This window comes from Salmo salar, chromosome ssa27, assembly GCF_905237065.1.
Source record: "Salmo salar chromosome ssa27, Ssal_v3.1, whole genome shotgun sequence".
NCBI classification, from domain to species: Eukaryota; Metazoa; Chordata; class Actinopteri; order Salmoniformes; family Salmonidae; genus Salmo; species Salmo salar.
This window is the reverse complement of record NC_059468.1, coordinates 6178094-6203941: the sequence shown is the minus strand read 5'-3', so window position 1 is coordinate 6203941 and position 25848 is coordinate 6178094. Positions and strand designations below refer to the sequence as shown.

Sequence of the window (25848 nt, the reverse complement as noted above, 5' to 3'; positions counted from 1 at the left end):
TTGGTAAGCAACTCTTTTCATGACGTAGTAGGCTGACCAGGTGAAAGTATGGTCCCTTGTTGATGTCACACATTAAATCCACTTCAGTCAGTGTAGTAGTAATGGGCATTCCGGCTCTTTGGCTCAGGTCACCAAAAAGAACCGTCTCTTTTGGCTCCCAAACGGCTCTTTAAAAAAAATATGTTTTGTATTTTTTCAAGTCAAACAGTTTGCGATAGTTTGACTATGATTGGGGTTAAAACAATTCTAATTAAATTGTTAAATGAAATCATACTCTACCTTAACCACAATGTATTTAAAAATGCATTGGTTTGTTATGAAAAAGAATGCTATTAAACATTTGCATTTCAAGTATAACTTTTTAATGTACACTGCTCAAAAAAATAAAGGGAACACTTAAACAACACAATGTAACTCCAAGTCAATCACACTTCTGTGAAATCAAACTGTCCACTGTCCACACCCCCAATAAAGGAGTGGTTCGGCAGGTGGTGACCACAGACCACTTCTCAGTTCTTATGCTTCCTGGCTGATGTTTAGGTCACTTTTGAATGCTGGCGGTGCTTTCACTCTAGTGGTAGCATGAGACGGAGTCTACAACCCACACAAGTGGCTCAGGTAGTGCAGCTCATCCAGGATGGCACATCAATGCAAGCTGTGGCAAGAAGGTCTGCTGTGTCTGTCAGCGTAGTGTCCAGAGCATGGAGGCGCTACCAGGAGACATATGTGCATATAAATCTAACCATTCAAAACGAATACAATCTGAACAGCATAATAGAATATTGCACCATATCAAAGAAAAATAAATAACAATGTGCAAAACTGCAGCATCCCACTTAAAACATTAAACTGGTCCCTCTTTTCTCTCTTCTTTATTGCCATGTTATAACCAGCAGCACACAGCAATGCTGACCATATTTTCTTTTTATGAGAGATTTGCATTCAGAAATGCAAGCTGCCTCACTTTCGAGGGGCTGATGCGGTTTCTTCTCTCAGTAATTATTTGTCCCATTTTCGAGAAGACCCTCTCAGAGGGAACGGATGTGGCCACTATGCAGAGTCTCGCTGTCATGACTTTAGTAAGCCGTAGGTAGACAGAGGCCTTGTTCTTCCACCAGCTCAGTGGAGGAGGGGCTCCTCCAAATAGGATCGGACCTCCATTATGGCATCTGCTGAGGGATTCCTTCGAGGCTGTATCCCCAGTTGCTCTCTCGTCAAACAGCATCCAAACAGCAGACGTTTGTGGCACTGGTGCTTCTTCTCTATCTGATACCCTCTTCTTCCTGGTGCCTATATTATTTAAGTACATTTGTCGTTCTTTGAATTAGTTAATTCTATTAATTTAAATCTTTTGATTATTCATATCTTAATTTTTATTTATTTTTATGAATAGATTCGGCACTTCTGATATGCGAGCCGGCTCCCAACGTTTACCTACAAGAGCCATCTCTTAGAGCCGTGAACGGCCCATCACTACAGTGTAGATTAATGATTAAATAATGATTTTTAAGCCTTGAGACAATTGAGACATGGATTGTGTATGTGTGCCATTCAGAGGGGGAATTGGCAAGACACAAGATTTGTGCATTTGAACGGGGTATGGTAGTAGGTGCCAGGTGCTCCAGTTTGTGCCAAGAACTGCAATGCTGCTGGGGTTTTCACACTCAACAGTTTCCTGTGTGTATCAAGAATGGTCCACCACTCAAAGGTCATCCAGCCAACTTGACACAACTGTGGGAAGTATTGGAGTCAACAATTGAGGCTGTTCTGAGGGCAAAAGTGAAGGTGTTCTTAACTCAATATTAGGAAGGTGTTCTTCATGTTTTGTACAATCAGTATATTTGTAGCCTTGTGTTTTAGGTTATTGTCCAGCTGAAAGGGGCATTTGTCTCCCAGTGTCTGTTGGAAAGCAGACTGAACCAGGTTTTACTCTAGAATTTTGCCTGTGCTTAGCTCTATTCCGTTTTCTTTTTATCCTGCAAAAACTCCCTAGTTCTTGCCGATGACAAGCATACTCATAGCATGATGCAGCCCCTACCATTGATGTGTTGTGTTGGATTTGCCCCAAACATAACGTTTTGTATTTAGGACATTTGACACTTTTTGCTACTTTTGTAGTTTTACTTTAGAGCTATAATGCAAACAGGACGCATGCTTGTTTTATTCTGTACAGGCTTCCTTCTTTTCACTCATTTAGGTTAGTATTGTGTAGTAATTACAATGTGTTGCTCCATCATTAGTTGTCTCCTATCACAGCCATTAAACTCTAACTGTTTTAAAGTTACCACTGGCTTCATGGTGAAATCCCTGCGCGGTTTCCTTCCTCTCCAGCAACTGAGTTAGGAAGGAAGCCTGTATCTTTGTAGTGACTGTGTGTATTGATACACCATCCAAAGTGTAATTAATAACTTCACCATGCTCAAAGGGATATTCAATATCTGCTTTTTATATTTTTTTCCCCATCTACCAATAGGTGTCCTTCTTTGCGAGGCATTGGAAACCATCTCTGGTCTTTTTGTTGAATCTGTTATGTTTGAAATTCAATGCTTGACTGCGGGACCTTACAGATAATTGTAAGTGTGGGGTACAGAGATGAGGTAGTCATTCAAAAATAATGTTAAACACTATTATTGCACACAGAGAGACACTGTACATTTCTTATTAGGGTTTTGCTTGTTTACTTTTTATTGCTTTGATGCCATATAAATCTCACTTGGAAAGTGGTGTTGAAGGGGAATTCAGTGGTCCAGATGAGGCTATGCACCTGTAGTGAAATACTGTTGTACCACATGGTCACAGAATTAATTTGCGGTAACAGACTTGTTTTTCTCTAGGCTGACTGAGCGAGACGTTCATGTGGACTCTCTTCTCCATTGCTCTTCGTCTCCTCTACACTCTGGCATCTCAGTAGTCAGAGATCCAACGACAGGAATGCTTTTGGACTTCACTGAGGTACATGCTATTGTCAGCTGTAATTAAGCTATGCTGTCTTAGTCTGTGTGTCTTAATAATACCGCTATGATCATAATGTGACTCATTGGGAACATTCAGAATTGTAGCACTTCCCTGAGTGATCTATTAATCTTATTAAAAGGTCTACTTCTTTTCATACACTTGCTACACATTTTACAACCCAGTGTCATTAAATCTCCTTCTCACTCTCTGTCCAGGTGTTACTGGGAGACACAGGCATCTCTGCTAAGAATTCTATGTCCCTGCAGCGCCCACCAAACCCTAATCCCTCTGAGAGCCTCCGAGGAAGCAACACCAACTACCCCTTTCTGCCTGGTGGGTCTGAGTCCTCACCTAAATATATTATCAGATCCATATATACTACATGACCAATATGGAGTTGGTCCCCCATTTGCTGCTATAACAGCCTCCACTCTTCTGGGAAGGCTTTCCACTGGATGTTGGATGCACAGAATCGTCTAGAATGTCATTGTATGCTGTAGCGTTTCCCTTCACTGGAACTAAGGGGCCTAGCCTGAACCATGAAAAACAGCCCCAGACCATTATTCCACCTCCACCAAACTTTACAATTGGCACTATGTATTTGGGCAGGTAACGCTCTCCTGGCATCCACCAAACCCAGATTCATCTGTCAGATGGCCAGATGGTGAAATGTGATCCATCACTCCAGAGAAGGCGTTTCCACTGCTCCAGTGTCCAATGGCGGCGAGCTTTACACCAGTCCAGCCAATGCTGCTTGGCATTGCATATGGTGATCTTAGGCTTGTGTGCGGGTGCCCGGCCATGGAAACCCATTTCATGAAGCTCCCAACGAACAGTTCTTGTGCTGATGTTTCTTCCAGAGGCAGTTTGGAACTCGGTAGTGAGTGTTGCAACCGAGGACAGATGATTTTTACACGCTTCAGCACCCTACGGTCCCATTCTGTGAGCTTGTGTGGCCTTCCACTTCGCGGCTGAGCCGCTGTTGCTCCTTGACGTTTCTTCTTCACAATAACAGCACTTACAGTTGACCGGGGCAGCTCTAGCAGGGCAGAAATCTGACGAACTGACTTGTTGGATGGAATGGTGGCATCCTATGATTGTGCCACATTGAAAGTCGCTGAGTTCTTCAGTAAGGGCCATTCTACTGCCAATATTTGTCTATGGAGATTGCATGGCTGTGTGCTCGATTTTCTAGACCTGTCAGCAACGGGTGTGGCTGAAATAGCGGAATCCACAAATTTTAAGGGGTCTCCACATACTTTTGTATGTATAGCGTATATTCATATATGTATATATGGCTCTGAAATATATAATAAATATTTGTCGTAAGTTAAGTCTTGCCTTTAGTCAATTATAGAGAAATATTTCTATTCTTTCTTGTTTACATAGGTGGTATGGACGAGCTGACACTGGAGCAACTCAAGACGAAATCCGAGCTGGAGGAAGACATAGACTTTGAGAACGGTGAATTTACCTTTTATTATGGAGTTGAAATGGTGGAGGGGCAATGGTCTTCCATACAAAAGGCTGCCTGTGCACAGGGAGGCGGGTTAGTGTGAGGCGGGATGCTTACTTTACAATGAAAATGCAGACTGAAAGGACCTTTGAAATAACAAACACTGTGTGCTGTTCCTGGGAACCAAATGGCTCTCTTCAAAAATCGGAATACAGATTTAAGTGATTACAGATCTTTTTGTGATTGAGTACATGTTTCTTGCTTGTGTCGTGATGTTTGTGTAAGTAACATATCTATTTCCCTTTACTTCAGGGTTACTCACAGTGCCACCTGGACTTAAAGTTGGGATGGACTTCAGTGACAAAGGTTTGAATGGACATGCACTACGTGACCAAAAGTATGTGGACACCTGCTCGTCGAACATCTCATTCCAAAATCATGGGCATTAATATGGAGTTGGTCTCCCCTTTGCTGCTATAACAGCATCCCCTCTTCTGGGAAGGCTTTCTACTGGATGTTGGAACATTGCTGCGGAGACTTGCTTCCATTCAGCCACAAGAGCATTGGTGAGGTCGGGCACTGATGTTGGGCGATTAGGCTTGGCTCGCAGTCGGCGTTCCAATTCATCGCAGAAGTGTTCGATGGGGATGAGTCCAGGGCTTTGTGCAGGCCAGTCAAGTTCTTCCACCAAAACCATTTCTGTATGGACCTCGCTTTGTGCACAGGAGCAGTGTGATGCTGAAACAGGAAAGGGCCTTACCTAAACTGATACCACAAAGTTGGAAGCACAGAATCGTCTAGAATGTCATTGTATGCTGTAGCGTTAAGATTTCCCTTCACTGGAACTAAGGGACCTAGCCCGAACTATGAAAAACAGCCCCAGACCTATTCCTCCTCCACCGAACTTTACTGTTAGCGCTACGCATTGGGGCAGGTAGCGTTCTCCTGACATCCGCCAAACCCAGATTCTTCCGTCAGACGGTGAAGTGTGATTCATCACTCCAGAGAACGCGTTTCCACTGCTCCAGAGTCCAATGGCAGCCGATGTTTGGCATGCCGCATGGTGAGCTTAGGCTTGTGTGCGGCTGCTCGGTCATGGAAATCCATTTCATGAAGCTCCCGACAAACAGTTATTGTGCTGAAGTTGCTTCCAGAGGCAGTTTGGAACTCGATAGTGAGTGTGGCAACTGAGGAAAGATGATTTTTACGCCCTACGTGCTTCAGCACTCTGTGGTCCCGTTCTGTGAGCTTGTGTGGCCTACCACTTCGTGGCTGAGCCATTGTTGCGCTTAGATGTTTCCACTTCACAATAACAGCACTTACAGTTGATCAGGGCAGCTCTAGCAGTGCAGACATTTGGTGAACTGGCTTGGTGGAAGGGTGGCATCCTATGACTGTGCCATGTTGAAAGTCACTGAGCTCTTCAGTAAGGCCATTCTACTGCCAATATTTGTCTATGGAGATTGCATGGCTGTGTGCTCGATTTTATATACCTGTCAGCAACGGGTCTGGCTGAAATAGTCAAATTCACTAATTTGAAGGGGTGTCCACATACAGTAGCTTCGTATATATAGTGTATGTTCCTAAGGGTTATCCTCTTAGCTTGAATAAATATATAATTTTCTTCCTTTTTTAAATTCTCTCTGTAGATGCCAAAACCACAAAGGGAGAAATCAACCTCCTGTCCCTCCTATCCACCTTTGATGACATCGTAGACTCCCAGCCCGAGGCAGAGGAGAAAGAGAAAGGACTCGGAAGCGGAGATGCTCTCAAACTACCCAGAACCAACAGCCTGGATGACCTGGGGATCAAGGTATTCAATAAATACTTTTTTTCTGTTTATTGATAAATAAAATCTACATCTAAAATGTAGTTTCCACTCTTAACTTAGCTTCTGTTTGTTATGTTCATATACTTAAAGGTGGTTGTTTATTTCCTCCTGTAGGACTCTCCCTCTACACCTGGGACCACCTCGACAGAGAAGAAAGATGGAGGAACGACCAAACCAGGAAAGGGCCATGAGGAGAAGAAGAGATGGGCTATCCCAGTAGACATCACCTCCCCTTGCGATGACTTCTACAAACGCATCCCCAACCCTGCCTTCAAGGTACTGTGATGTAATGACAAAATATGTTGGTGGTTTGGTAGATGTAGTTGAATATGTCGATGACCAATGTGTTGATTAGTCCCATGTAGATTAAGATGAAGCCTGTTCATTGACATTACCTGGTACCTATAAATATCCATAAATATTGCAGGGTTTAGTTTTACAGTTTTATGTCATTATTACACTCTATTCCCTTATTGGCATAGAGCCATGTTCATTCCACAATACTAATGTGATCCCCACCTCTCCCAGTATCCCTTTGAGTTGGACATGTTCCAGAAACAGGCAGTATTGAGGCTGGAGGCCCATGAGTCTGTGTTTGTGGCAGCTCACACATCAGCAGGCAAAACCGTGGTGGCAGAATACGCCATAGCACTCTCACAAAAACACATGACCAGGTGTGTGTATTTACATGTTTGACATGCTCTCTAAAATCTCTAATCCAACAAAGTAAAAATATGGGATTTTTTCAGATTTATACAAATGACAGATTTTATGACCTGTATCATTGAAATTAATGAATTGGAAATTGACTTGTTCCTGGTTTTCCATGTTGTGCCCATCACAGCCAATCACAACATGGTGCATCTAACCTCCATGTGTTTGCACCCTCTGATAGGACCATCTACACCTCCCCCATCAAGGCGCTGTCAAATCAGAAGTTCCGCGACTTCAAGACCACCTTTGGGGATGTGGGGCTGCTGACTGGGGATGTTCAGCTGAATCCTGAAGCCTCCTGTCTCATCATGACCACTGAGATATTGAGGTGATGTAATATATACATCATACAGTGCATTCAGAAAGTATTCAGACCCCTTCACTTTTTCCACATTTTGTTACATTACAGCCTTATTCTAAAATTGATAAAATAGTTGTTTTCCTTATCAATCTACACACCCTACTCCATAATGATAAAGCAAAAACAGTTTTTTAATCTGAAAATAAAAAATGTAAATAACGTTTACATAAGTATTCAGACCCGTTACTCAGTACTTTGTTGAAGCACATTTGGCAGCGATTACATCCTCAAGTCTTCTTGGGTATGATGCTACAAGCTTGGCACACATGTATTTGGGGAGTTTCTCACATTCTTGTCTGCAGATCCTCTCAAGCTCTGTCAGGTTTAATGGTGAGTGTTGCTGCACAGCTCTTTTCAGGTTTCTCCAGATATGTTTGATTGGGTTCAAGTCCGGGCTCTGGCTGGGCCACTCAAGGACATTCAAAGACTTGTCCCGAAGCCACTCCTGTGTTGTCTTGCCTGTGTGCTTAGAGTTGTTTTCCTGTTGGAAGGTGTACCTTCGCCCCAGTCTGAGATCCTGAGCGCTCTGGAGCAGGTTGTCATCAAGGATCTCTCTGGACTTTGCTCCGCTCATCTTTACCTCGATTCTGACTAGTCTCCTTGTCCCTGCCGCTGAAAAACATCCCCACAGAATGATGCTGCCACCACCATGCTTCACCGTAGGGATGGTATTGGCCAGTTAATGAGCGGTGCCTGGTTTTCTTCAGACATGACGCTTGGCATTCAGGCCAAAAAGTTGAATCTTGGTTTCATCAGACCAGAGAGTCTTGTTTCTCATGGTCTGAGAGCCCTTTAGGTTCCTTTTGGCAAACTCCAAGCGGGCTGTTGCGCCTTTTACTGAGGAATGGCTTCCGTCTGACCACTCTACCATAAAGGCCTGATTGGTGGAGTGCTGCAGAGATGGTTGTCCTCCTGGAAGTTTATCCCATCTAAACGGAGGGACTCTGGAGCTCTGTCAGAGTGACCATCGGGTTCTTGGTCATCTCCTTGACCAAGGCCCTTCTCCCCTGATTGCTCAGTTTGGCCGGGCGGCCTGCTCTAGGATGGGTCTTGGTGGTTCCAAACTTCTTGCATATAAGAATGATGGAGGCCTCTGTGTTCTTGGGACCTTCAATGCTGCAGAAATGTTTTGGTACTTTTCTCCAGATCTGTGCTCCGACACAATCCTGTCTCGGAGATCTCCTGACAATTCCTTCGACTTCATGGCTTGGTTTTTGCTCTGACATGCACTGTCAACTGTGGGACATTATGTGTGTGTCTTCCCAAATCATGTCCAATCAATTGAATTTACCACAGGTGGACTCCAATCAACTTGTAGAAACATCTCAAGGATGATCAATGGAAACAAGATGCACCCGAGCTCAATTTCGTGTCTCATAGCAAAGGGTTTGAATACTTATGTACAGTAAATGACGCATTTTTGTTTTTTATTTGTAATAAATTTGCAAAAATGTCTAAAAACGTGTTTTCACTTTGCCATTATGGGGTATTGTGTGTAGATTGATTAGAAAACATTTTAATTTAATCTGTTTTAGAATAAGGCTGTAACGTAACAAAATGTGGAAAAGAGGAAGGGGTCTGAATCCTTTCAAAATGTACTGTATATAGTTGAAGTCAGAAGTTTGCATACACTTAGGTTGGAATCATTAAAACTAGTTTTTCAACCACTCCACTAATTTCTTGTTAACAAACTATAGTTTTGGCAAGTCGGTTAGGACATCTACTTTGTGCATGACACAAGTAATTTTTCCAGCAATTATTTACAGACAGATTATTTCTCTTATAATGCACTGTATCAAAATTCCAGTGGGTCAGAAGTTTACATACACTAAGTTGACTGTGCCTTTAAACAGCTTGGAAAATTCCAGAAAATGATGTCATGGCTTTAGAAGCTTCTGATAGGCTAATTGACATCATTTGAGTCAATTGGAGGTGTACCTGTGGATGTATTTCAAGGCCTACCTTCAAACTCAGTGCCTCTTTGCTTGGCATCATGGGAAAATCAAAAGAAATCAGCCAAGACCTCAGAAAAAAAATTGGAGACCTCCACAAGTCTGGTTCATCTTTGGGAGCAATTTACAAACGCCTGAAGGTACCACGTTCGTCTGTACAAGCAATCGTACGCAAGTATAAACACCATGGGACCACACAGCCGTCATACCACTCAGGAAGGAGACGCGTTCTGTCTCCTAGAGATGAACGTACTTTGGTGCGAAAAGTGCAAATGATTCCCAGAACAACAGCAAAGGACCTTGTGAAGATGCTGGAGGAAACCGGTACAAAAGTATCTATATCCACAGTAAAACGAGTCCTATATCGACATAACCTGAAAGGCCACTCAGCAAGGAAGAAGCCACTGTTCCAAAACCGCCATAAAAAAGCCAGACTACGGTTTGCAACTGCACATGGGGACAAAGATCGTACTTTTTGGAGAAATGTCCTCTGGTCTGATGAAACAAAAATAGAACTGTTTGGCCATAATGACCATTGTTATGTTTGGAGGAAAAAGGGGGAGGCTTGCAAGCTGAAGAATACCATCCCAACCGTGAAGCACGTGGGTGGTAGCATCATGTTGTGGGGGTGCTTTGCTGCAGGAGGGACTGGTGCACTTCACAAAATAGATGGCATCGTGAGGAAGGATTAAATTATGTGAATATATTGAAGCAACGTCTCAAGACATCAGTCAGGAAGTTAAAGCATGGTCGCAAATGGGTCTTCCAAATGGACAATGACCCTAAGCATACTTCCAAAGTTGTGGCAAAATGGCTTAAGGACAACAAAATCAAGGTATTGGAGTGACCATCACAAAGCCCTGACCTCAATCCCATAGAAAATTTGTGGGCAGATCTGAAAACGTGTGTGTGCGAGCAAGGAGGCCTACAAACCTGACTCAGTTACACCAGCTTTGTCAGGAGGAATGGGCCAAAATTCACCCAACTTATTGTGGGAAGCTTGTGGAAGGCTACCCAAAACGTTTGACCCAAGTTAAACAATTTAAAGGCAATGCTACCAAATACTAAGTGAGTGTATGTAATCTTCTGACCCACTGGGAATGTGCTGAAAGAAATAAAAGCTGAAATAAATCATTCTCTCTACTATTATTCTGACATTTCACATTCTTAAAATAAAGTGGTGATCCTAACTGACCTAAGACAGGGCATTTTTACTAAGATTAAATGTCAGGAATTGAAAATCTGAGTTTAATTGTATTTGGCTGAGGTGTATGTAAACTTCCGACTTCAACTGTACATATAACATTACACGTGATATCACACATTAACCCTATGGAACACTGTTTTTATACTGTCTAACATTCTAACTGAACGCATACTATGGTTATACATTGAGTCATGTAGGCTGACACATCAGCTTGACTAACATATTCTATCTCCCTCTCTCTCGTAGGTCCATGCTCTATAACGGTTCAGAGGTCATCAGAGATTTAGAGTGGGTGATCTTTGACGAGGTTCACTACATCAATGATGCTGAGGTAACAGAGAAGCCTCGCTGTCAAAACCTTCCCCTCTCACTGTTTTAGTCAGTCACGTGTCACTAAATCTCATTCTCACGTTTTCTTTCCCTCCCCTTCTGTCTTTCTCTCCCTCTTAGAGAGGAGTGGTGTGGGAGGAGGTTCTGATCATGTTACCTGACCACGTCAGCATTATTCTGCTGAGTGCCACTGTCCCCAACGCTGTGGAGTTCAGTGAGTGGATCGGGTACGTTGTCAACTATTGCCTACTGTCAACACCTGTCAACACCAAACCCAACGCATGTATGCTCGGAAAGACACGGTTAAACCATGCACGCTTGCTTGAGTACATGACCTACTGAGGAAAAACTCTGGACCCTAATTCTAGGCTATATCTAGGGCCCAGAGTATTTCTTGTTTAAGTCACATGGTTCGAAACAACTCCTGGTCCTAGTTAAAGTGCAGTAATAGCCGGTACGGTATGGAGCTTTTATAGTGTTCAGTGTTGTGCTTGGATTCTAGTATATAAATGGAACGATGTCTGAGCTGTGTATGGATGCTTCAGTTTCTCCGCTCCCTTCCTCTCTCCTCTCCAGGCGCATTAAGAAGAAGCACATCTATGTGATCAGCACAGCGAAGAGACCTGTGCCTCTGGAGCACTACCTGTACACAGGCAACAGCACCAAGACCCAGAAAGAGCTGTTCCTACTGCTGGACCCTATAGGCAACTTCCAAACCAAAGGGTACGTACACGCACACACACACACACACACACACATACACACACACACACACACCTGGGCTCATGGATATGTTAGGGTTGTCATTAGACTTGGGACGATAAAACAAAAATGATTGATACCAACCGTTGGTGGTTTCTTTGTTTTTAAGGTACTATTCTGCAATAGATGCCAAAAAGGAACGCACCAGTAAACACGCCCAGTCCTTTGGGACGAAAAATGCATCTCAGAAGACTACACCCAACCAGGTACAGAATATCACACCTACTCACTCTGTCTCTGCCCCCCTTACCCTCTCTGTCACTCATTCGTCCTCATTGAAGCACATCTGTCAGTCTTTGAACATCTCCACTTTGCCATTTCTCCATATGCCATCTTCTCTCTGTATAATTTCTTTACTCTTTCCCTCTCCATTTTCTCATCCCTCTCTCCATTTCTCCAACAGGACCGGGCGGTGTGGCTTTCCCTCCTACACTCCCTGTCCCAGCGCCAGCAGACCCCCGTCGTGGCGTTCACCTTCTCCAGGACGCGCTGCGATGACAACGCCCGCTCTCTAGCCTCCATGGACCTCACCAGCTCGGGGGAGAAGAGCGAGATCCACTCCTTCTTCCAGAAGAGCCTGAGCCGCCTCAGGGGAGGGGACCGCCAGCTGCCCCAGGTAAGGGTGCACTCTGGCTGGGACCGGTTTTCTTCAATGTCTGGAAGAACTAAGACCTGCCTATCAAGTGTACTCATGTTCTACTGTTCTATGCAACCATCAACAATGCAATGAATTCGGCTCACATTGCTTGAAATGTATTATTCCCTATCATAGCCAATTGTAGCAAATAGATTGAACTGTTGGAAATGTGACCTAGGAATTGTTAGATTGTACATTTACATTTTAGTTGTTACTTTTGGCTAATATTAAAGATAATTTACTGATTAATTACTGGAATAATTAATTGATTTTATTAATTTGGTTATCCTATCCAGTAGTTATCATTAAGAGTTATACCATTAATCACCATCAACAATAGTCTAATCAACAGTCAATTTACTATATTCTCATTCTGAATAGCCGTCAGTTCCGGAACTGCAAAAACCCAGTCGCTCGCAAAGGACTTCAATGCCATATAATTCATTCAAGTTTTTTTTTACTAAACTAAACTTGTTGGAAAATGAAGTAGTTAAGAGATATGATATACTTTGGGGTACATTAGAGCATTTCCGTGAAGTGAATTCTTCCTCTGGTCCCAGCCCATCCCGATAGTGAACTCAGTCAGTTAGTCTTGAATGAGCATACAGTGCGTTCTGCACGATCACCTCTGGGATGATTGCTTCTGTCTTGAGTAGGATATGGTCTCGTCGATAGGTGTTTGGCTTCCAAGGAGATGTAGGTCATTCGTTCAACTGGTGTGGCCCTCCGCGAAGTAACTTGATCTACCAGTCTCTGTTTAAAAAATATATATATATATTTAATCTTTATTTAACTAGGCAAGTCCGTTAAGAACAAATTCTTATTTACAATGACGGCCTACCCGGGTCTCCCCTAACCCGGACGACGCTAGGCCAATTGTGCGCAGCCCTATGGGACTCCTGATCACGGCCGGTTGTGATACAGCACAGGATTGAACCAGGGTCTGCAGTGATACCTCTAGTACTGAGATGCAGTGCCTTAGACCGCTGCGCCACTCTGGAGCCCTGTTAGCAAGTCCTGTAGTTATATTCATATAGGCCGGGCTGATTAGGCCGGACAAGGTGTCACAGGACCACCCTGTTGATTCTGAGAATTCAGCACAGTTATGTCCATTGAGATTTCCTCATAAGTGTCCACAGTATGTTCCTACTATGCAGAAAACAGTCCAGAGGATGAAATATGTAGCATATAGGTTCTAAACATGCTTTGAGTAAAATATACATTAAATTCCCTTTTAATGACATAGAAATATCAGGAGAAAACTCACAGTATGCTTCAAGTTATACCAACATGTTATGAGTCCTTCGGTTTGAAACGTGTTTAACTGTCGCTGGTGCAATTGCCGCTACTTTTCCCTCTTGTTAAAAGGAAAATCATAGCCTGACCCCCCCTCTTTCTTTGAATCTACATCCACGGTGCCTGAAAGTCTAGTTGGTAATCAACAGTAACACATGCAGGTCGTAAGATGGTCTGCTGATCGGCACAAAGCGTCTGTTCTTTGTCTCCTCAACCTCCCCAGGGGATACTCGGAGTCGTAAAACGGGGAAAGGGAGAGGGGTTTATGTTGTTCTTGTGATAGGGGCGTCTCGTAAGCTACTCAGTGACTGGAAGGGCTAACCCCCCTTTCACCACATCGATGCGTGCACAGGGAACATCTGCCCCTTCATCATTCATAGCTTGAGGGAGGCACTGTCGATAACAAAACTACTCGTCTTGGCCTGGAGGGTGCGTGATCCTCGTCGTGGGCTCTCGTTACAACAAAGTCATTTAGCAGATGGTCTTATCCAGAGCGACTTACAGGAGCATTTAGGGTTAAGTGCCTTGCAGCGACCATTCAGTTACTGGCCCAATGCTCTTAGCCGCTATGCTACTCGCCGCTTCACCTGTCTTGTTACCAACCCCTCCTCTGTTAGATCCTGTTGATGAGGGACCTGCTGAAGAGGGGGATCGCCGTGCATCACAGCGGCATCCTGCCAATCCTAAAGGAGGTCATTGAGATGCTGTTCTCACGGGGGCTAGTAAAGGTGAGTCTTATTGGTCCAATTTTTTAATCAGTGTGACAATTTGTCAATATCTTGAAACGCCATGTTTGATCAAAAGCCCTAACTTACATCCTCTACCTCTGTCATCAAATCACAATTTATTTAAAGTGCATTTAACGTCTTGACACACTTTACAAATGAATGTCTCTCTCTCAGGTTCTGTTTGCCACTGAGACGTTTGCTATGGGAGTGAATATGCCCGCGAGGACAGTTGTGTTTGACAGCATACGGAAACACGATGGTACCGGCTTCAGAAACCTGCTGCCTGGTAAGCTCCCTTCCTTCCCTTCCATCTTATGCGTTTATATACACAACTTCCTTTTCATTCATTCACTCTCTCTTTCTTAGTGTCTCTCTCTGTCGCTCACTATCACTCTCTGTGAAGCAGACGTAACATCAGCACTTTCGTTATGGCAAAAGGAAAAGTCATTTAATTAATCAAGGGCTATTTTCATCTGATGCCACTTCAATCTCTCCCTCTCTCTCTCTCTCTCGCTCTCTCTGATGTTTGAGTGGAGAGGAAAAAATAGAATGGATGTTTTTCTACATGTTTAAGAGCTCTTAGTAACGTATGACCAGGGTTTCCGTTAGCCGGTAAATGGCAATAAATATAATTGTTCCGGTCAAATTGTCCGGGAGAAAAATAAAGTCCATTGCAAAATAAGGTTTTTTATTCGTTGATGGAAAACCAGTCTATGTGTTCCAACTTCAAAGGCAAATATACTTCATAGGCTAATAAATCCTCAAGCTGCTGGGTAATTTGTGTCGGGTGTGTGTGTTTCTAATTTTACTCACGCAAAAGATGCAAGGTCCTCATAAGGGATTTAAGCTGCCACCCTAGGCCAGATCAACATATGCCGCCCCTGTGTCATGTGTAGCATAGAGATTTGGAATGAATTGATAGGGTAGAGTAATGATGTGTATCATGCACAATTGGTGCATTTCAGTTTCCACGTATTCACATCGGAGAGTTGCAATCACTAGGCAGCCAACTGCCTGTAGTAGGAAACAGAGTTGTTATCAATAAGCCACGTATATCATACATGACACAAGTCACGACCCCACAATAGTTCAAATTACAATAACCATAATGTTTATTAACATCATCCAGTAGAAATGTTTATTTTAATTCGATTTTATTTACAATGACTAACCTCTTTTGCCAAACCCTCCCCTAACCCGGACGACGCTGAGCTAATTGTGCGCCGCCCTATGGGACTCTCGATCACGGCCGGTTGTGATACAGCCCGGGATCGAACCAGGGTCTGTAGTGACGCCTCTGGCCGCTGCACCACTCGGAAGCCTCAACTGTTAAAAAGAGCGAGATATCGTTTGAGCTTTGCCAAATTTTCATAATGGAAACCCTGAGTATGACTAACCTCTTTTGTCTCTGTCTCTGTCCCGGCTTGCTCTCTCTCTATGTCTGTAATCTGTAATCATGAAGTGCTTTGAGAGGCTGGTTATAGCACACATAAACTCCGTCATCCCAGACACCATAGACCCACTCCAATTTGCATACCGCCTCAACAGATCCATAGACAACACAATCTCTATTGCACTCCACACTACCCTCACCCACCGAGATAAGAGGAACACCTATGTGAGAATGATGTTCATTGACTACAGCTCTGCGTACAGCACCATTTCCCCATCCAAGCCTCATCACCAAGCTTAGGACTCTGGGACTGAACACCTTCCTCTGCAACTGGATCCTGGACTTCCTGACAGGCCGACCCTAGGTCGGTGAAGGAAGGCAACATCACATCCGCCACACTGACCCTCAACACGGGGGCCCCACAGGGGTGTGTGCTTAGTCCCTTCCTGTACTCCATGTTCACACACGACTGCGTGGCCATGCACAACTCCAACACCATCGTCAAGTTTGCTGACAACAGGACAGGGACCTGGCAGTGTGGGGCGGAACAGCAACCTCTCCCTTAACGTCAGTAAGACTAGGGAGCTGTTTGTGGACTACAGGAAGGGGGGGAAGCACGTCCCCATCCACATCGACAGGGCTGCAGTGGAGTGGGTCGAGAGCTTTAAGTTCCTCTATGTTCAAATCACGAAGAACTTAAAATTGTCCGCTCACACGCGCACAGTTGTGAAGAAGCTTTCATCAAGGCAAAGTGTGGCTACTTTGAAGAATCTCAAATATAAAATATATTTTGATTCGTTTTTTGGGTTACTACGTGATTCCAAATGTGTTATTTCATGTTTTCACTGTTATTCTACAATGTAGAAAATAGTAAAAATAAAGAAATACCCTTGAATAAGTAGGTGTGTCCAAACTTTTGACTGGTACTGTACATATACTCACTCCATCATTTGCTCACACATACATTTATACTGACTCTACACACACCCACTCACATACAATCATCATATACGCTGCTGCTACTCTGTTTATCATATCCTGATGCCTAGTCAACTTACACCTGTACATATCTACCTCTATCGATACAGTATCGCTGCACATTGTAAATATGCTACTGGAACTGACCCTGTTTATAGTATGCTTACTTACTTTGTGTCCTTATTTTTAAATCGCGTGCGTTTTTGTTCTACCTTCATTTTAGTATTACATTGTTATTGATTACTGCGTTGTCGTGGTTAGAGCTTGCAAGAAAGGCATTTCACTGCATGTGGCATTAACTTGAAACTTCTCTCTCTCGTGTTTGAGTGGAGAGGAGAAAATAGAATGGATGTTTTTCCACATGTTTAAGAGCTCTTAGTACTGTATGACTAACCTCTTTGTCTGTCTCGCTCTCTCTCAGGTGAGTACATCCAAATGGCTGGTAGAGCTGGTAGGAGAGGTCTGGACGCCACAGGCACTGTCATCATCCTCTGCAAGTCAGGGGTACATGACATGGGAGACCTACATGTCATGATGCTGGTAAGACTTCCATCAGAATGTACTGTTGTCTTCCATTTAATACCACTATATCAGTGTTATATTACAGTTTTTTGTGATCAAGTTTTTATAATTTTTTGGTTGACAGGACAAACACAAACTTAACAGATATTACAAAAATACACATTTATCCCCCAAAATCCCTCTCCACTTTCCACCTGCAGGACCCTATTACTTGAGTGCATATATCAAAGTAGTGATTTTAAAGTGTTGTAGTCCATATGTTAATATTGTCTGACTTTGTTCAACTTGAACTGTATGGTCCAATGTCCATGAATGAAAAAATCTGCTGATGTGTCAGAATGTGTGGGGCTTGCCATCGTAAGGAAACCATTCTCTTGGCTGCTGTTAGGCCGGCAAGCCAAATCCTTCTTTGCCTGTATGTTAGGTTCAGTGAAGTATAATCATTAAGCAGTAGCACATTGGAAGGACATGGGATGGGTCTAGACAAAATGCTTGATAATGATGAAGCCACCGATTGCCAAAACGAACCATATGAAGGAGGAGTACCCTGAGGGCAGAGCATACAGAGGGGTTGAATTTATGTTCATCTGAAAAAGTTTTTTCAGAGTCTCATAACTCATGTGTGCAAAATTGTAGTTGGTGATGTGGGTTTCTTGAGAATGTAATATTGGACCAGAAATTACTCCAGTTAATATCTACTGCTGGTATAGCTTAGGTATGGGCATTTCAAGTAATTTCACTATTTACATTTTGACACATATCCGGATAGTCAAAAAATGTCATTTTTTCCTTCCCTTTATTTAAACTTGGACACTTGTTTTCTGCGCACCCTGCACAACATGGGAGAGACTGCGCGCTGCAGCACGACGGGGGATCTGCAGGGGCTGGTGGTGTGCATGGGAGGGAGCTAGAGAAAAAGTAGCCACTGACTTGCAAATGCCATAGGTTATCTATGATCACATCTGTCAAATCAATCAATGTAAAGAAGCTAGCTGAGATAGCCAGATGCAGTAGATGGTATAGAGTACAGTATATACATACAACATGCAATTTCAAAAATTGAACTGAGTTGCGGTTCATATTAGGAAATCAGTCAATTTAAATAAATTCATTAGGCCCTAATCTATGGATTTCACATGCCTGGGAATACAGATATGCGTCTGTTGGTCACAGATATCGTTTAAAAAAAGTCAGGGGCATGGATCAGAAAACCAGTCATTATCTGGTGTGACCACCATTTGCCTCAAGTAGAACGACACATCTCCTTCACATAGAGTTGATCAGGCCGTTGATCAGGCTGTTGACTCTGGAACGTTGTCCCACTCCTCAACTTCAATGGCTGTGCGAAGTTGCTGGATATTGGCAGGAACTGGAGCACGCTGTCGTACACGTCGATCCAGAGCATCCCAAACATGCTCAATGGGTGAAATGTCTGGTGAGTATGCATAACTGGGACATTTTCAGATTCCAGGAATTGTGTACTTGCGACATGGGGCAGTGCATTATCCTGTTGAAACATGAGGTGATGACGGCAGATGAATGTCACGACAATTGGCCTCAGGATCTCATCACAGTATCTCTGCATTCAAATTGCCATCGATAAAATGCAATTGTGTTCGTTGTCCGTAGCTTATGACTGCCCATACCATAACCCCACCGCCTCCGTGAGGCACTCTGTTCACAACGTTGACATCAGCAAAACGCACTCCCACATGACGCCATGTCTGCCATCTGCCCGGTACAGTTGAACCCAGGATTCATCCATGAAGAGCACACTTCTCCACCGTGCCAGTGGCCTTTGAAGGTGAGCATTTGCACACTGAAGTCGGTTACGACGTCGAACTGCAGTCAGGTCAAGAGCCTAGTGATGACAACGAGCACATAGATTCGCAGTTTGTGAAGAAATTCTTCGGTTGTGGATTTCCACAGTTGTCTGGGAGGCTGGTCTCAGATAATCCCGCAGGTGAAGAAGCCGGATGTGGAGGTCCTGGGCTGGCGTGGTTACATGTGGTCTGCGGTTGTGAGGCAGGTTGTTCGTACTGCCAAATTCTCTAAAATGACATGTAGGTGGATTATGCTAGAGAAATTTACTTTAAATTCTCTGGCAACACCTCTGGTGGACATTCCTGCAGTCATCATGCCAATTGCACACTCACTCAAAACTTGAGACATCTGTGGCATTGTGTTGTGTGACAAAACTGCACATTTTAGAGTTGTCTTTTATTGTCCCCCAGCACAAGGTGCACCAGTGTAATGATCACGCTGTTTAATCTGCTTCTTGATATGCCACACCTGTCAGGTGGATGCATTATCTTGGCAAAGGAGAAATGTGCACTAAAACGGATGTAAACACATTTCTGCAAACCCCCCAAAAATTCTGTGTATATAATTTGGTCAAGACTATGCCCTTTCTTACCCTTGCTGTCTTTGTTTTGTGAATTGGATGAGATACTATCTCTGAACCCCAGGGTACTCCATAAGCACTTAGAGTAGAACAAAGCTGCAAATAAAAGAAAAATGAAGAACCAGGCCGATCGTATTGCTTTTCAAGTCTTGGTGATTTATTTATTTATTGTTTATTTTTTTCTGCCAAAAAGAATAACAGTTGAGAGTATTAATGATTTTTAACAATTCTACATAACTTTTTACAATGAAAATTGTTTAATAAACATCCATGTTACTTTCACTGATTAAACTGATATAAAATTTGACCTCTAAAATATTTTATTGAAATAAAATCTGCGACTCTGCTAACATTTGACAGTGATTTGGTGGTCCCTGGAGAGGACCCGTTTAGAAACCGCTGCTCTACATCAGTCAGTTCTTTTTTAGAAGTGTATTACTTGGCTTACTTAGAAAGGGATTGCTATTCTACCAAGGATATAATAATTAAAATCCCATATTTCCAATTTAAATCCAAAATCCCCCAATAGGTTCCATCTACCTTGCCCACTAAGTGCTCCGCCATTGTACAGAATATAGTCTGCGTCCCAATTGGCACCCTATGTAGTGCACTACTTTTGACCAGGGGCCCATAGGGAACTGGTCAAAAGTAGTGCGTTATGTAGGGTTTGGGAATAGGGTGCCATTTAGGGAAAAGCCATACATTCCTCTAGGGTTGCTGCGTGCTAGATTGTATAAACAAGTGCCTCATTAAACTGTCAAGGGCCTTATTTTTAACCGACCTCTCTAATGTGGGGCATTTGAGTGGACTTTAATATGGGGCTTTGGGGTGGACTATTTCCACCCTGAATTGGTCCTCCTGTTGCTATACTGTAGAAAATATGATCAATTCTCCCTATTACCCTCTCGCTGCCCACTACCGTTGTTGATCAATTGTTGGATCAGTCTTCGGATAAGTTGTTTTAGCCTTATGCTAACAGTAATTGCTCGATAGCAGTGGTAGCTAATCGCTGACTGTTAGTGTATAACTATGGGCCAAAGTTGTTCCTGGTCAGATCATCAGGGGAAAATGTACGCTCCTATAACAGTTGTTTGCTTTGCTAATTGCTGTCTAAATGATTAGAAATGCTCAACTTCATCCTCCGTACCTCCACCCTGTGTGATCTAGCACTAACCTTTCTCAATCCACTTTAAAAGGTTCCTGCTCCATTACCTCCAATTATTTCTATTTTTTTGTGTGTACAACATAAAAGTGACATTCATTTTAAATGACATCCATTTTAATGACACTTCTTCTTTGTCGCCCAGGGTAAGTGAGGGGGTGATTTTCATCGTTTCCTACTACAAAAAGAGTCTAAATGGATCCACCTCCTAGATATTGTCACTCCCCACGGATTAAACTAACAACTATAGCTAACTGTTTTCTCTAGTATACCTTCCCAGACTTGACCAGTAGCCTTTTGTGTTTTATTCCTTGTTCTTCTGACTTATTGATAATTGCCATGGTGTGCGTCTTGTTTTTTATTGATCGTGTCTTACGCAACAGTGCATATATTGTGTTTTACGCACACAACTCTAAAACATTATCCCTTTATGCACTTCCTGTACATCCCTGTGCGTTATTTTCCATGTTGCTTTTGTACACTGACGTGATCATGATTTGTGTATTTATGTTTTGTCTATAGTTTATTTTCCTGACATGACATTTACTTGCCCAATCTCTATTTCTAGAGACACGTCACCACTAGTAGTCGAAATGCGTTGCAGTTGTGCGTCCTGATGTACAATGCTGACTGCTCCTATATGTATTATTTTGTAAATACTCAGCAAAAAATAATGTCCTCTCACTGTCAACTGCGTTTATTTTCAGCAAACTTAACATGTGTAAATATTTGTATGAACATAACAAGATTCAACAACTGAGACATAAACTGAACAAGTTCCACAGACATGTGACTAGCAGAAATTGAATAATGTGTCCCTGAACAAAGGGGGGGTCAAAATCAAAAGTAACAATCAGTATCTGGTGTGGCCACCAGCTGCATTAAGTACTGCAGTGCATCTCCTCCTCATGGACTGCACCAGATTTGCCAGTTCTTGCTGTGAGATGTTACCCCGCTCTTCCACCAAGGCACCTGCAAGTTCCCGGACATTTCTGGGTGGGGAATGGCCCTAGCCCTCAACCTCCGATCCAACAGGTCCCAGACGTGCTCAATGGGATTGAGATCCGGGCTCTTCGCTGGCCATGGCAGAACACTGACATTCCTGTCTTGCAGGAAATCACACACAGAATGAGCAGTATGGCTGGTGGCATTGTCATGCTGGAGGGTCATGTCAGGATGAGCCTGCAGGAAGGTTACCACGTGAGGGAGGAGGATGTCTTCCCTGTAACGCACAGCGTTGAGATTGCCTGCAATGACAACAAGCTCAGTCTGATGATGCTGTGACACACCGCCCCAGACCATGACGGACCCTCCACCTCCAAATCGATCCCGCTCCAGAGTACAGGCCTCGGTGTAATGCTCATTCCTTCGACGATAAACGCGAATCCGACCATCACCCCTGGTGAGACAAAACCGCGACTCGTCAGTGAAGAGCACTTTTTTCCAGTCCTGTCTGATCCTTCGACGGTGGGTTTGTGCCCATAGGCGACGTTGTTGCCGGTGATGTCTGGTGAGGACCTGCTTTACAACAGGGCTACAAGCCCTCAGTACAGCCTCTCTCAGCCTATTGTGGACAGTCTGAGTACTGATGGAGGGATTGTGCGTGTCGCGCAGGTGTGATGTTCGGATGTACCAATCCTGTGCAGGTGTTGTTACACGTGGTCTGCCACTGTGAGGACGATTAGCTGTCCGTCCTGTCTCCCTGTAGCGCTGTCTTAGGCGTCTCACAGTACGGAATTTATTGCCCTGGCCACATCTGTAGTCCTCATGCCTCCTTCCAGCATGCCTAAGTCATGTTCACGCAGATGAGCAGGGACCCTGGGCATCTTTCTTTTGGTGTTTTTCAGAGTCAGTAGAAAGGCCTCTTTAGTGTCCTAAGTTTTCATAACTGTGACCTTAATTGCCTAACCGTCTGTAAGCTGTTAGTGTCTTAACAATTGTTCCGCAGGTGCATGTTCATTAATTGTTTATGATTCATTGAACAACCATGGGAAACAGTGTTTAAACCTTTGACAATGAAGATCTGTGAAGTTATTTGGATTTTTACGAATTATCTTTGAAAGACAGGGTCCTCAAAAAGGGGCTTTTTTTTCCTCTGATGAGTTTATATTCTGTAAGTAGTTCACTAAAGTTTAATGCGACGTTCTAGGGGAAGCCCACAGTGCTGCAGTCCCAGTTCAGGCTGACCTACACCATGATTCTCAACCTGCTGCGTGTGGAGGCCCTCCGTGTCACGGACATGATGAGGAGGAGCTTCTCTGAGAGCCACAGAGACACACAGGTACTGTGCTACATTACCCACAAGCACTTGGGGCAAAAGACTAGAGATAATGCATGACACGACAGTTGAGGACTACCAGTTTTAAAAATTGGTAGTCCTCAACTGAATGGTTCTTAACTGAATGGTCAAAGGACCGTTCAGCTTTTGATGGAAGGAGTCAGAACAGAAATATTGTCCGTAATATTCATATTTAATGTCACGTTTATTCATGCTTAATGAGGATCTACATTAATCTACATTCCTTTTAGATTTTATTTTACATAAGTACTTTACATACTTTACATAAGTATGAGAGGGGTTGGGTCCAAAAAAAAAGCAGAAGACAAATTTCCAGCTCATATGATCTAATAAAGGTGTATATTTTCCTCCTCTCTTTCTCTCAGGCCCATGAGCAACAGATAGGTCAGTTGAAACAGACTCTGTCCTCTCTTCCTCCTCTGGACACGGAGGGGCAGCTGTCTGACCTGCTGCCGTACTACTACACTGTCACTGAGCTACGCATCACCGCTGAGGCGCTGCAGGTACACACACAACATACTGTAGAGGCACGCACTCACAAAGATACGTGCTCGCGGGCACACACTTACGTATGTGTAACACACACACACGGTCTCAAAACACTCAAGCTCAAACCACATCACAAAACGACTCAATATAATTGATTGTGCAAAAGTGTCAATCTGAAGAAGAAAAAAAAATACAGCATCACGATGATTTGCTAATTGTCCATCTTTCAGTGTGCAGTTCTGGGGTCCGTGAATGGGTTGAAGGCTCTCTCCGTGGGACGAGTGGTAGTGGTCAACAACAAACAGCACTTCAACGCCCTTGGAGTCATCCTACAGGTGTGTTTGTCTGTGTGTCTGTGTTTCTGTGTGGGTGTGTGTTTGTCTGTGTGGGTGGGTGTGTGTGTCTGTTTGTCTGTGTGGGTTTGTGTGTGGACTGCTTTTTAAGTTGACAAAGGCATGTAATGCAGTTATCGTTCTCACTTCTCCTCTCGTCAATTCTTTAATATCTCTCCCAGGTGTCTAGCGACTCAGTGAATCGTACGTTTACTGCTCTCGTCATCTGTGAGAAAGGCAACGAGGAGGGAGGAGGGGACAACCCCAACGCCAGTGCCTTCCCCCACCTCTACAACACTGCCCTCTTTCTACCTGAGGGTCAGTCCATGCACACCTTTATTCATGGAAACGCACACGGATTGATGCTCGACTTCTCCCTGTTAGAGACATACACATTTACCAATAAAGACACAACACACACACAGGTGCCTAAACACACACACACACACACAGCTAAGTGAACACACACACACAGCTACCTCAACACGCACACATGCTAACACTAACTAACAAGCCCACGTACGCTTCAACAGAATAACCAATAACGAGTGTGCACATTCTATATGATCCGCTGATAGGTCCCTGCAGTCACACGGTCCAGAAGCTGAAGCTACAGGACGTGTCAGCCATCACAGTCAAGACCCTGAAGGTGATCCCTGACCGAATCATCGACAACTACAACAAGAGGCAGCAGCCGCGCTTCAGGTGTGTGTGTCCGTGTGTGTGTGTGTGTGACAGTGTGGGACAATTTGTGTGTGTACATTCATGCATTATCATGGAGCGTATACAGTATGTTTCCGCCTTTTTGCACATTATGGCTCCACTAAGCCCACATAGCCATGTTTTATCTATGCAAATGAGGGGTTTATATGTGTGATGTCTTCCATCTGCCTTTATTTTGTGAAAGGCACTCTACATATCATTGAATGCACAGAAATAAAGAGCCACCACTCTTGAGTCTATTTTCATCTTTCTCTCCTTCCTTCCATCCTTTCTCCCTCCCTCCTCCCATTTCTCACAGGCTTGATCCTCCGGGCCAAGCCATCTCCACGGCAACCCAGGAGCTCCTGCGATTGGCGGAGGCCAACCCAGGCGGGGTGGTGACCCTTGACGCGGTGAATGACCTCCAGCTGAAGAGTGTGGATGTGGTGGAGGGCACCATGAGGCTGCGCGTGCTGCAGGACAGCCTCAAAGACTTCAACTGCATCCACTCACCCACCTTCTCAGAACAGGTGTGTGTGTGTGAGTGTGTGTGTCACTTCCAAACACTGACCTGATATTGCCGTAATGAAGTTGGAGCACTCATATAATGAACAGAGACAGGTCTGACAGACTGTCTCCACACCCCTGCGTCTTCCTCTGTCTTCCTCTCTTTCCGTCTATCTTTTCCACTTCATTCTCCCTTTCCTTCCTTCTTTGTTTCAATCTATGGTCTAGGACAAAGGGTGTCAAGAGTAGGAGTTCTGAAATAGGATCTGTTATTGTCTTTTTGATCATAATGAATTAGATTACATGGACAGGGTCGACCTGATCCTAGATCAGCACTTCTACTCTGAGACTCTTTATGAATACAAGCCCTTTTTATACTGCTTTCTAATAGTGATTATGTCAGACTGTAATTTATTTGGGCCTGCACCATTGTTTCCGGTAATAGCCGGCTTTTGGTCGATTAAAAAAAATATCAAAAGATGCGAAATAAAAATGGTGCCGGCCAATTGTTCGAAAAAATAATAATCCCTTTGCGAAATTATGCATTTTAGCCTATTCGTTGATTGAAATACAAGTCGATGTAGCGCAAGAATTCAAACAGCTGTTTGTTGCTGCTGGAGTGAAATGTGTTTTAATGTGCGCATTGCTGCGCTTATAATGTCAAGAAATAATAGTTTATCAACATTTTATGTTTAAACGTTCTGATCTGCTGCATGAACCTCATTGCTTTTTAAAGTTTTTGGGAATGCAGCCTAGGCCTACTGGTTAAATGAATTTGGGATCTATTGTCCCACAACTGTCCCAGAGTCTGTTTGGAATAGGCTTTCTTTC

General features: G+C 43.6%; 1 protein-coding gene across 1 annotated transcript in view; it reads left to right on the top strand.

The window, feature by feature from the left end:
- LOC106588514 (helicase SKI2W) overlaps positions 1-25848 on the top strand; it is a 44267-nt gene that overhangs the window by 2278 nt on the left and 16141 nt on the right. The window contains exons 4-25 of the mRNA XM_014177624.2: positions 2835-2952; positions 3171-3288; positions 4345-4419; positions 4724-4777; positions 6061-6224; positions 6357-6518; positions 6771-6916; positions 7138-7284; positions 10723-10807; positions 10927-11033; positions 11383-11529; positions 11678-11774; positions 11972-12184; positions 14119-14229; positions 14404-14515; positions 17022-17140; positions 22838-22969; positions 23353-23490; positions 23707-23811; positions 23991-24126; positions 24387-24513; positions 24830-25040. Of these exons, the coding sequence (XP_014033099.2) occupies positions 2835-2952; positions 3171-3288; positions 4345-4419; positions 4724-4777; positions 6061-6224; positions 6357-6518; positions 6771-6916; positions 7138-7284; positions 10723-10807; positions 10927-11033; positions 11383-11529; positions 11678-11774; positions 11972-12184; positions 14119-14229; positions 14404-14515; positions 17022-17140; positions 22838-22969; positions 23353-23490; positions 23707-23811; positions 23991-24126; positions 24387-24513; positions 24830-25040 (2824 nt within the window). The remainder of the gene's footprint in view (positions 1-2834; positions 2953-3170; positions 3289-4344; positions 4420-4723; positions 4778-6060; positions 6225-6356; positions 6519-6770; positions 6917-7137; positions 7285-10722; positions 10808-10926; positions 11034-11382; positions 11530-11677; positions 11775-11971; positions 12185-14118; positions 14230-14403; positions 14516-17021; positions 17141-22837; positions 22970-23352; positions 23491-23706; positions 23812-23990; positions 24127-24386; positions 24514-24829; positions 25041-25848) is intronic.